Source organism: Erpetoichthys calabaricus, chromosome 1, assembly GCF_900747795.2.
Source record: "Erpetoichthys calabaricus chromosome 1, fErpCal1.3, whole genome shotgun sequence".
NCBI classification, from domain to species: domain Eukaryota; kingdom Metazoa; phylum Chordata; class Cladistia; order Polypteriformes; family Polypteridae; genus Erpetoichthys; species Erpetoichthys calabaricus.
In genome coordinates this window covers 183,876,894-183,889,558 of record NC_041394.2, presented here as the reverse complement: position 1 = coordinate 183,889,558, position 12,665 = coordinate 183,876,894, and the positions used below count along the sequence as shown (strand labels likewise).

Below are 12,665 nucleotides of genomic sequence, written 5' to 3'. Positions count from 1 at the left end.
TTTTTTTTTTTTACAAATGCATTAAAAGTAAAAAGCTGAAGTAACACATTGGCACAAGTATTGAGACACATTGCTAAGACACTTGAAATGTCAATCGGCTGCATTATATTCTAATGCTCATAGTTGTTTGGAGTCCACCTGTAGTCAATTCAATCAACTGGACACGATTGTGAATGCTAAATACTTGTCTATATAAGGTTACTTATATAATGTATATCAGAAACAAAACCAAGCCATGAGGTCAAAGAATTGCCTGCAAAGTTTGGAGACAGGACTGTCTTGAGGCACAGATATGGGAAAGGCTACAAAAAGATTTCTACAGCATGGAAGGATCCCAAGATCACAGTGGCCGCCATATTACATGAATGGAACAACCATCACTCTTAAAAGATCTGGCCACCCAACTAAACAGAGCGATCAGAGAAGAAGGCCCATGTGAATAGAGGTGACCAAGAACCGAATTCTGGGTGAGAACCTGTGTGGAAAAGAGAAAAAGTTCCACAGGGACAACCATTCCTGAAACACTCCATCGATGTGGGTTTATGGCAGAATGTCTAGACAGACGACACATGAAAAAATAAATGTAAATGTCCGTAAAAGACACACGAAAGCCTGCTTACAGTTTGTTTAAAAAAAAAAAAAAAAAAAGCACCTAAAAGACTCTCAGACTGTGAGAAACAAGATTCTCTTGTCTAATGAAACCAGCACTGTACTGTTTTGGGCTCAATTATAAGTGTTATGTCTGTCAGAAACTAGGCACAGCTCATCACCTGCATAATACCATTCCAATGGTGAAGCAATGGTGGTGGTGACAGCATCATATTGCGGGTTGGTTTTCAGTAGCAGGAATTAGAAAACTAATCACGGTCAAGGGAAAGCTGAATGTAGCATAGTACAGACATCCTTAATGAAAACCTGCTCTGGAACACTGTAGACCTTAGACCCAGCCAAAGGTTCACCTTCCAAATGGGACTTCTTTGAAGAGCATCAGAGTGGCAACTGAAAAACAACTCTGACAAGCAGCTGAAATTTCCACGTGTATCACAAGTACTACGCTCAGATCAGACATGGTCCTACTGTCAGAAAAAACAAGGAAGTTGATAACTTGAGCTTCAAAAAACAATGTGAAGAACAGGTGGACGAGCCTTTCAGAATAAAACAGGAAAGTGCCAGAAATTGGTAGAAGTATACTTTATAGAGGTGGTAAGCACAGTCTCTGTTCATTGACGTGGGAATCAGGGACTTTGCTGGTTGATCATTCTGTAAGGCTTTCAACAGCCTGAGTATCACTGGTACACCGGAGGAAAAAAAAACAGTTATCACAGAGGATGCAGAGAGGGCCTCTAAGTGGCTTTGGTTTACGATGAATAGTCCATGAAGAGTTGCTACTTAGAGACCAGCTACAGCTTGATCAACCCCAGCTGTATGGTCTAGGTGAGGATGTCTGATGTAAAAAAAAAAAAAAACACCCCTTTGAGCCCAGGTACATCACTGATGATGTATCTAAGTGCATCAGCTGATGTACTTTGTTAATTGAAATGCATTTCAGATATCTATAAGGGACAGCAAGCTTTTCTGAGATAATTGTAAATGCACTTGATGTGTAATAGAGCATTTAAAAGTTATATTTACTTAAATTTAAAAAACAGGAAATAATTGTAAGATATCTTGAAACTTATTTCAGGTGTCTCATAAATATTGGAATATATTTAAAATGGAACAGAAGCCAGTTTAAAGATATCAGAGAAATGAATTATGTATATACAAAAATGTTTTTAGATATCACAAATGTCAGTCAGTGTAAAGATGCCTGAAATGGATTTCAGGATATCTTGATTATATTGAGCCATCTTGAAATAACAAACTGAACATTTAGAGATCATTTGCACACATTTCAGAAATCTCAGTATTTTTATTACACATTTCATGATACTGCAATATGTATTTCAAATACACTATCTGAAAATGTATGGGAAGAATGCGTTTTAAGATATCCTGAAATATATATACAGTATGTATTATCTAATATCTTTAATTTGTCTTAAGATATCTTAAAATGTATTTTGAGATACTTCTAAATGTAAAATCAGATTGTAAAAAAGTCATCTTGAGTCAGTACAGCTAGTGAATGGAAAAAGTTTGACACATGTCCAAAATAATTCAACATAAATGTATGTGAATACTGAGTAAAGTTGCATTAGCTGTGAAGATTTTTTTGTACGAATGTTTGATATTGAATGAAAATAATAAATCAAAAATGTATAAATTTACATATCAGCTTGTGTTTACACTATGAATATCCCAAAATCAAGTTTAATAAGATTAAAAACATACAACTATCCAGATGTAGAGATTAATATTTACAAAGGGGTTACTGTATGAAGCTTATTTACACCTTTGGTATGTCAACTTCACCTAAGGACATTAGCCAAAGCTGCCACTCATTTAAAAAAAAGTTCTATTATTGGGTGCATTTACACAGTACTTATATCCTTTTTGACAAGTCAGAGTTTGCTACATAGTGCATAATTAAGCAGCATCATACTTCAAGTGAGTCATTTACAGTATAGTAATTATGTTGCAAATTAACAAATCATTATTTGCAAGACAGTTACAAGTAAGCAAACACAGTATAATTCATTGCACAACTGTACCACTGACAGAAAAACAAAGTTTTGATAACAAAAACTATAGTACTTACTTTTTTGTATCTTAGGTGTAAAATAGCAGAACATCCATTTTTAACCCATTAATTTAATTTGGGGGCATGGAGCCATTTAATGTAGCAGCAGACATTTTATTTATATCTAATTCCGTAACTGGAATGCACAGAAATATGCCACTATGCGATTGTAATCCACATCCAAATCTAGAGACTGCAATTCCCAGGTATTTATGCTGCTGAAATGATTACTGTACCTTTCAGCTCTTGCACCTACAGTCATGGCCGAAATTATCGGCACCCCTGGAATTTTCCCAGAAAATGCACCATTTTTCCCAGAATATTGTTGCAATTACAAGTGTTTTGGTATACATATGTTTATTTCCTTTATGTGCATTGGAACAACACAAAAAAACAAAAAAAGCCAAATCTGACATTATTTCACACAAAACTCAAAACCGGGCTGGACAAAATTATTGGCACCTTTTCAAAATTGTCGGTAAATCGTTTTACTCAAAATATATAGGATTTAATCAAAAACATTTCAAAATCTCAACATTTCAAGATTTGAACTTCCGCATCACTTTTCCAGCCCCGTGGGGCAAACAAAGGTTCTTCCTATATCAATACCCTGATATGGATGTGCATACAGGGATTAAGGGCATTTATTTTAAGCGTGTATCTTCTAGAATTAAAAATTAAAATATATATTATCAATCGCAATAAGTAGATAAAATATATTTTTTGTATATCTTTGTGTAAAAATTACTTTGTTTAGTATTTATTAGCTAAGATTTGGAAAAGGTTCTACTCTTTTATGACCATTCTACATAATCAGTTTTGCTGAATACACTATACAGAAATTGTTAAAAGGTGAGATTGTATCATTTTTTTCTGAAAATATTTAGATTAATACCAACATAATTATCTTAGAGTAATACAAAAGTACAAGATATACAGGTTCTCAATAGAAAATGTCACACCATATTCAGGTATGCATAGTTTGCTGATCACAGACTGATAAACACACTTAAAAGTCCCATATACTATGAAAACAAGGATATAGTTTTCAAATTGAACACAAAAGAAACCAATACGAAAAAAAAAAAGTTTAAAGTGGTAAACATACAACATAAAATTCAGATACAAATTGCCAAACAGTGGCACAACTTTACATAAGCAGTTGGCAACACTCTTAAAATATTTCTGCGTGTTCTATGTGCAAAAGTGGGCTGTTTATTGAAAATTTATTTCAGTATGTAAAGCCATCTTCCTCTAGGAAGCTGCTGGCTGTTATGTCATTAGCTGATATTATAAAAGTGTACTATCCTAAGGGCCTTAACACCACTGAGAAAATGCTAGTACCAAGAATGTTCAGTAGTATGTCAGCAATGAAGACATAAAGAACTCTAGTTTTTATTACTAACTTGATCTTTGTAATTAATGAAATCACAGAATGAACATTTGTCTATTGCTGAACCCTGTTTCTCCATTAAAGTATTGCTTTATGCCACCAAAGTTTGATGCAAATTGTGATGAATAAGGAATTATAAAAATAAAACTGCAAGAAAAGCCATAAGTATTATAATAAAGAAAAATGATAAAAAAACTGTTTGTTTTGTTTACACAATGGTATATTTTTGTCTCAACTTGTTTGTTAGAAATTGTTTTGTGCTCTTGTGTTTTTCATATGTCATATTGAAGACTGATAGAATACTTTATCATTTAATACACAGAATTCATATTCTAAACTTTTACTATTTTTTTTTTTTTACCTAGTGCATTTTATTATTGTTAGAACTGGTAAAAGTCCATTATGTTTTAATGAACAAATAATACATACTACTTTGGTAACCAACGAAAAAAAAAATCATTTCACTGTATCACAACCCAAAAAAAGTTTAGTTAATTCAAACAATGAAACAACCAAGGATTTATTGATCAGCAATGCTGATAAGCAACTAAAAAGAAAAAGGGCTCCACCACAACCCAAATGATTTATTTTTTAAATATGTACACTTCACCTTACAAAACAAGCCAACTGCCAAAAATAACTCTAACCACACGACAGACTCATTTGTCATAACTACATTTTTCCAGGGTATTAAGTAACCTACGGTACTCCAGCATAAACTCTCTACTAACATGATTTATTTCCATTATTTGTACTATATTATCATTATATTAGAATCTTATTCTAATTTAATAATCTGTATTCTTTCGTAACCCAGTCTAAAAGCACTCTCCTTACTCTGTGAACAGTACAAACTGCAAGGTTTATGTTCAGCCCACTTATCAATGTAACACTGAAATAATTTCCAAATGCCAGGTTTACCCTATTCATTTTGTTTTAGCCATCTACCATGTGTAGAGTGGATGGTTCATTTAGTACAGGAAACCCTGGCAGTGTTTTATAACTGTTTTGGGTCCTGCTTTAATTTATAACAACTTAGGAGCTCAAAAAATGTTTTTGACCTATGAAAGAGATGAGACACATGAAAGAAAATATAAAACCCATTTACTTTAATGAACCATTATTTCCTAATCTATTTGCACTATCCCTTTTAATGTTGGGCATTGTGCAGGCTCTCTCTCTCTATTTTTTAATATATATATATATATATATATATATATACACATACACACACACACACACACACACATACATATATACACACCATAAAACTATGTTGATGATTCCATGTTGGTTCACTTTTCCATGCTCCTAAGTTATGGACTCAGTTATGAGATGCACATTTGACCAGCTGGAGGTAGTAGCAAAGCACAGAATGAAAACAAAACTGAGTGCCATTATGAACAATGTTCTACATCCTCTCTCTGACATACTAATAGTGAGAACTTTAAGGAGAAGTGTGTCAAGAAATGCTATTGGGGCTCCTTTAAACCAACAGCAATATGTCTACACAATACCTCACTGTGACTGTAACTGCCAAAATAGAAGGTTTTTCTTTTTCTTTCATTTTAGTTTTCTTTATTTTTAGTGAATATTTGAGAGGGGTTTGTTGTTTATCATAATATAATATTATTTATTTCTTGAGCTTCTGTTAAAAGCCAAATTCCCATCTGTGGACAAAAAGTTTTACCTATCTATCCATTTACTGAACTGGTCAATTCTTGATTAACATGCAAAAAAATGTTTTAATGATTAACCTACCACTGCTACAAATGTTTAGCACTATCTCGGTGGTAAGTCAATAGTTTTTTTTTTTTTTTTTTTTTTTTTTTTAAAAGAGTGACACATTTTGCTTTAATGCCAAATCTGCAACTCTCTTGGTTTTCTCAGACAATACTGAGCACCCCCAATTTTAGATTCTCTTAGCGGACTATGTGCCATCCATTTGGTTCTCTCTTCCTGCACCCAATGATCCCCCAAGGTCTTGTGTCACTACCTGGCTCTCTCTGCCTGCCTACCTACCTACCTACACATCTCTACCCTTAACTTCTCTGTCCAACACCCTGTGGCCCGTATCTGCCTCTCTGACCCTACACCCCATATTACCTGCTTGCTTGATCCACTTTGCCCACACCCCATGCCACCTGCCCGTTTGCTCTGACTGTAGCCCAGGTTTACCATTTTGTTGCTTTATCCAATGTCCCAAAAACCGTGATTGGCACACTTTGACATACCCCTTTTAATACTTGATAAATAACGACCTTCCTCAAAAAATGCCTCACGTCACCTTTGGCAAAGCTCTACTTACCCCAATCAAGGAACTCAATGACATTCTTCTCCCTTCGCAGTGCCGACGAGAGACACTCCTGATAAAGACAGAGCAACACATCCAGTAGCGCCTCCACGCTCGCGGATGCCTCATCCTTCGATGGCCCCTCCAGGACTAAGCTCTCAAGCTTCTGCAGCCTCTCCTCTGCAGACATACTGAGGGTATCTCGTCTACAGCGATAGAGACCAGAAGGGGCAGGTGAGCTGCTATGGGTGGTGTCGTACTGTGAGCGCACCCCTAGGGCGATAGGAAAGCTTGGTCATCGGCGTCCTCCTGGCACTCAGGTCCGGTTTTACGACGCCAGGAAGTTAACCATGTTCTGTCAATCGTATTCTCGCAGCATTAAAAATAATAATTCCAGTAAAACGCGTGGCACGCGCCAATAAAAAGCTTTCCCACAGGGCCTGCCCTGTCTAGCCGAACAGAACCGTCGCCTCGTCCACATTCATTTTCACACAGGAGAAGCCTATTTCACAACTCGCGAGGCGTTGTCCACTTTTTTCGGGTCACTTTTAGAAAACTTCTGGAGCCTTCAAATTAAACGGTTACATACACCCCGATATGCTGTCACCAGAGCTCACTTTCTTTCGTTCTATACACCTCACGGCAGGCAACCAATACCTGAAATTTGACCCACCTGCCGGGTATGTAGCGATTGACACTTCGAAGCACCTATCAGAAACAAGGACCCGCCTCTTCCTGTGCCTCCACCAGGTGTGGCCTTCAAGGTGTGCTGTGTACGTGACCCCGTGACGTACAGGAAACTAAGGTTTCCTTCGTTGTTATTGTAAAATTGTCCTCATTGTAAGTACGGTTTAAACAGTATCACATTAATATTTAGAGCAGAAGGTCATTCAGCTTTGTGGCTCCAGGGCTTTAGAATTTCTTCTTGGAGTCTATCTGCGAAGGTTGTTAGAGCCCATCATTCATTTACAATTTAAACTCGGATCTTTTCATTGTTGTGTTTCACTTGACTTTTTTTTAACTAATACGTTTGGTTTTCTGCTTTTGTTGTTGTGTTGGCCTTTTTCAAACCATTTCCTTGACTATTTTACTGTGTGGATTCAATACAACGTGTACATTTGCTCCATCAAGTGAACTGGGTCATAAAACACTTAATAGTGCTCTCCTTGAAAGGTGCTTTATGAATTCAGCAGTGTATAATACAGTGTGTAATGATTGGATAAATTAAGTTTGTTAAGGATTCAGGCTGGAGTCTTTTTTTATTCACTTTCTGTTTTTTTTTGTGCAACATGTCTCCTGCGCAGGTATTCTTGACTCATCAGGCTCATCCTCTACATCAGTGCATTAACCTACAAGCTACAATGTCTAGCTGAAGAGACAATTTGTGATATCTTCTGACAAAATGATTAAGCAGCGACTGCTGACATCTACATTGCGCTCTACTGGTAAACCAATATCTCTAATGTACTATGGGAGTGTCTCCCACCTTTTTTGTTCATCTGGAAACTCTGATGTGCTGTATGTGTTTCACACTAATGTTGCTTATCTTTAACAATGAAATAATTACATTTACTGTATATAGCACCTTTCTAATCTACTCAAAGCACTTCACCGTGTGGAACCATTTCAGCCACCACCATTATGTAGCACCCACTAAATGCTCACCACAGTTTAGCTATAAGGTGGTGAGGGGGTGAGATGGTTTACCAGTGAGGGAAAGGGAATGACCAGGGGGGCAGAATGTCCAGGCTGTGGTGGACAATTTAGATAAAACATTGGGAACCACCCTAGTTTTTTTTTTTTTTTGTAAAGATGCCCAGGAATTTAATATGACCACAAAGTCAGATCCTCAGTTTTACATTTCATCAGAAGCACTGCACAATTTTTACAGCACAATGTCCACATACAGACCACATGTTAAGCAGCCCTGATGTCCTCACCAACATTTTTTCCAGCTGTAACCCAACCTTTTCACAGATTTTTTCCCATTCAAGTACTAGCCAGGCCTGGACATACTTAGCTTCAGATGGTATTGGAGCTGGCTAAGTGTGTGCTCTTATTTCAAAAGGACTCATTACAAGTTTTTGGTTGCACTTCAAATACTGATGATCTACTGTACTTCTACAACAGACAGTGAACAACAAAAACAGACTGCAAATTGATTTTATAAGTGTCCCAAACAGCATAGTGGCAGCTAAGGACAAGCTGAATCATGGTTATAGGCAAGGACTATTACCCCAAAAACATAACAAACTCCTAAGGTTTAGGGCAAGTCATTTTTCATAAATTGAGCACACGGTCATAATAACAGGAAACAGAATAAGCAGAATAAAAGGGAACCCAAGCAGCAGTTGAACTTGAACTGACAAAAACAAAGAAAAACACTGATTAGTAGTAACAGTTTAAATACCATACTTAGTTAACTACACACAATGACCTATCAGGTGAATTTCTGAAGCACTGGTATAATCAGACAAAAGTCCATCTGAGCTGGCAAGCCTAATCAGCATTACACACCATTTGTCTAAGTTTGTGGCTGTCATATAGAAAGCAGATAGTGGAGTGTCTACTGGCTGCTTGTTCTTTGTTGGAAGGATTGAATATAATTTTTCAGGCAGCATGGTGTAGTGGTTAAGGTTTTGGACTTCAAACTGAGGCTGTAGGTTCAAATCCTACTGACAGTCTGTGACTATGAGCAAATCACTTCACCTCCCTGTTTCCCAATTGGAAAAAAAAAAAATTTATTTATTTATTTATTTGGATGTTTACAACTGGTAGCTTAGTTGAAGTGACTGTCTTTTACTGAACTTGAGAAAATGCATTGAATCTTGATTTAAGCATGCTTTATTTACAACACTACACAACAACAACAGCATTTATTTCTAATGCAGATATTCATACACAGGATGTAACACGTGTTGCTTTACAGTATGTCAAAGGAACAGTTACAAGCAAAGAAAAACAAATTAAAATTAGATAAGTCAATTATCCATTATCTTCTTTTTATTAATTATCCATTATCTTATCCATTTTTGTCTTTGCCATTTTCAGTTAACTGTTTTTTTTTGTGCACTATATGTAATCATTCACATATGTGTAATGTATGCATTGCTTGATTTTTTTTAAATAGTTTTGTTTAATACAATATGCCCATAGACATGAGAAGAGACTCAGCAAAACGCTTCTCTGAAAAAATATGTAATCTGGTAGAAATTCTTGGTGCACAAGCTATCTGTAAGGTATCAAACTGAAGACAGCTTTGAAAGAATAATAATAGTAATAATACATTTTATTTATATAGCGCCTTTCCCATGCTCAAGGCACTTACAGAATATAAGAAGAACGGCAGGGTATATAGTATACAGCGTTGTACAAACCAGATAAATAAATAAAGAAGATTACAACAGTGAATTCAGAGAAAAGGCCTAACAGACAACATAATTGATGGTCTAGCACACACACATACAGGTTACATGAGTATCTTGACATGGAGGTAAACTGAGAGAAGGGTAATAAAGTCAAGTAGAGCTAAAAGCCTTCCTGAACAGATGAGTTTTGAGTTGTTTTTTAAAAGAATTCATGGAGTCAGCTGACCTGATTAATTTTGGTAGGTCATTCCAGAGTCTGGGCGCTATACAGCTGAAGGCCCTGTCACCCATGGAGTGTAGATTAGTGTGGGGTACAACAAGATTGCCAGAATCAGAGGACCTTAGTGGGCGGGCAGGCACATAGTGATGGAGAAGAAGAAGGCACCAATCAGTTTTGATGATGAAAGGTGTGGACACTAGAGGGCACTGCAGCGTCTCAAACCCAGAACACAAGTGTAGTCACACAGTTAAAAGGCTTCAATAAATGTGGCTTTATTAAATCCAGTATCTTATAAAGGTTTCAGTACTCCTTCAATAGATTTTCCTCCACAATAAATCCCCCGTCTCTCCTCCAGGCAAGCTTTATCCACCTCCTCCCAAATCTGGCTTACCTGGATCAGGCTGGATGGCTTCTTTTATCCCAGGACTCAGGAGTGCTTCTGGTGTCAAGTGACTACAGCCTGGCAGCACTTCCGGGTCAGGCAGAACCTACTTTAAAGTACAAACCTTTCTTTTAGCTACCTCTAGCAGCACCCACACACCCCGTTAGGGTTGATCTCTGAGACTACATGTCCCAAGGTGCTCTGCGGAAGTATGAATGGGAGCTCTGTCCGAGGGAAGCTGCAACCTAGTGTACTTGGGGAATAAACAGCCCCCAGAGACAGTCCTTCCTTGTCTTTCCATTTTTTCCCAGCCAGAAAAGGTACTGATAACACATCTGGTTGGGACACCTGTACATCCTCCTGGCGCATCTTGTCTGGGTAAGGAACCTTCTGCCTTCTTGGTCGGGATGTCTGTCCATCCACTGGATGCCTCCCGTCCAGGTAAGGAACATTCTCCTCTCCTGGGGCCTCATGTATAAACGGTGTGTACGCACAGAAATGTTGCGTACGAACGTTTCCACGCTCAAATCGCAATGTATAAAATCTAAACTTGGCGTAAAGCCACGCACATTTCCACGGTACCGCATACCTTTGTGTACGCAATTTCTCCGCTCAGTTTTGCAGACTGGTGGCACCCAGCGTCAAAGCAGTGCTACTGTTCCTGTGTGGTCACCCTTTCTTTCTTAGCTCCACATTCCTGACGCGGCTTTATAAATACACTGAAACTAACTGCATATTGTTTATTAGTGTAATGCATCTGATTGTAATTAACCTGCAGCAATATAATGGTCCAGGGAATAGCCATAGTATTCCAAATACCATAACTGCTTTAGTGTTGTAACTCTCACTGCATCTTCTTCTTCTTTCAGCTGCTCCCATTAAGGGTTGCCACAGTAGATCATCTTTTTCCATATTACTCTCACTGCACCACTCGGAGTATTAATATCACTGTATTTGAGTGGGGAATCACAGCAGCAGCTGATCGGAAAGAGACTTATCGGTATACAGGATGAAGCAGACGCTGACTCAGCCACGGCAAAACGCTTTAGAGATTTCCCAGTACGGACTTCGCGGTTTAGAAAAAGTTTCATCCCAAGAACTCTAAACGCGCTCAATCAGTCCATCAAGTGCTCCGTGTAGAACTGTTTACTTATAAGTACAATTACCTCACTGTAAACTTGTACTACAGTTATAATATTGCACAACCTGCGCCACTTTATAAAGAGCGTATTTACATATGATGACGGTATTCATTTTTAAGATGAAATGCAGCAAAATATGTTGATTATATTATACAGATAAAACTTTAACTTCATTTAAATAATCTGTATTGTTAATAATTAAACATGTAAGGACAAGGTGCCGCAGCGCTAGCTAGTTCAGGGATTGTTCCTGCATCATTGTATTCTTGCTGGTGCTGACGCGACACTGAAAGGATAGATGGATAGAATAATTAAACATGTACTACGAAGATATTTCAATGTTCCTTAAAAGTTTTGACGAATCGGCGTTCTAAGCTTAAAAATGGCTTCACGTCTATTACATAGCTGATTGTGTGGCGATTGGGTATTTGGAGAAAGAAAAGTAAGGACAGGAATTGGAGGTTAGTATGTTTGAAAGAGACAGTACTGCTGTGATAAATTACGTCATTGAAGGTCGCGCATGGCACAGCAAGCCTCTTGCGTGAGATATGAACAAGCACTGCGCCACCGTGTTCCCATGTTTAATAACATGCTTTCATTCCTATCATCATGAAAAAGATATCACGTATATATCTCAGTATTTTAATTATTCAGAGAGCTGTAATATCACGAATGTAATGGATTATGTGTCCTGTCGGAGAAAGAGAAAGCCTGTTTAAGAAGCAGGTAGTGATTCACACACACAGCACAAAGAAGATCAAATACAGAACAAAGCATTTAATGTCCTAATTTAGTTACAATGGGATTTGAGAAACTAGTAAATTAAACGATTTTAAGATGAAGTTTATGATGTTCTACTTTAATGGCAAAATAAACTACGTGATTAAAGTGGAAATTTCGAGATTAAAGTTGACATTTCGTGCTTTTTTCCCCACTGTGTGCCTATTTTTTTGTCTGTACCCTAATAAGCTTTCATATGACACTCAGACGGTGGGCTACGACTTGCCTTTTCATGGCGACTTTGATATGTGATTTCTTTTTTATTTCGGGCACTGTGCGACTTTGTGAACTTGAGCTTTCGAGTTTTTTCGACACTCTGTCACTCGATCAACTTCCTTTTGTTGATTATACCACTGTTTAAACCAACAAATAGTATGTTTTTCCTTTGCCTCCACTTGGTATTC

General features: G+C 37.3%; 1 protein-coding gene across 1 annotated transcript in view; it reads right to left on the bottom strand.

Moving 5' to 3' along the window:
- LOC114642571 (serine/threonine-protein kinase MRCK alpha-like) overlaps positions 1 to 7,039 on the bottom strand; it is a 141,338-nt gene extending 134,299 nt beyond the window's left edge. The window contains exon 1 of the mRNA XM_051927174.1: positions 6,385 to 7,039. Coding sequence (XP_051783134.1) covers positions 6,385 to 6,559 — 175 coding nt within the window. The 5' untranslated portion in view covers positions 6,560 to 7,039. The remainder of the gene's footprint in view (positions 1 to 6,384) is intronic.
- Positions 7,040 to 12,665: the final 5,626 nt, after the last annotated feature.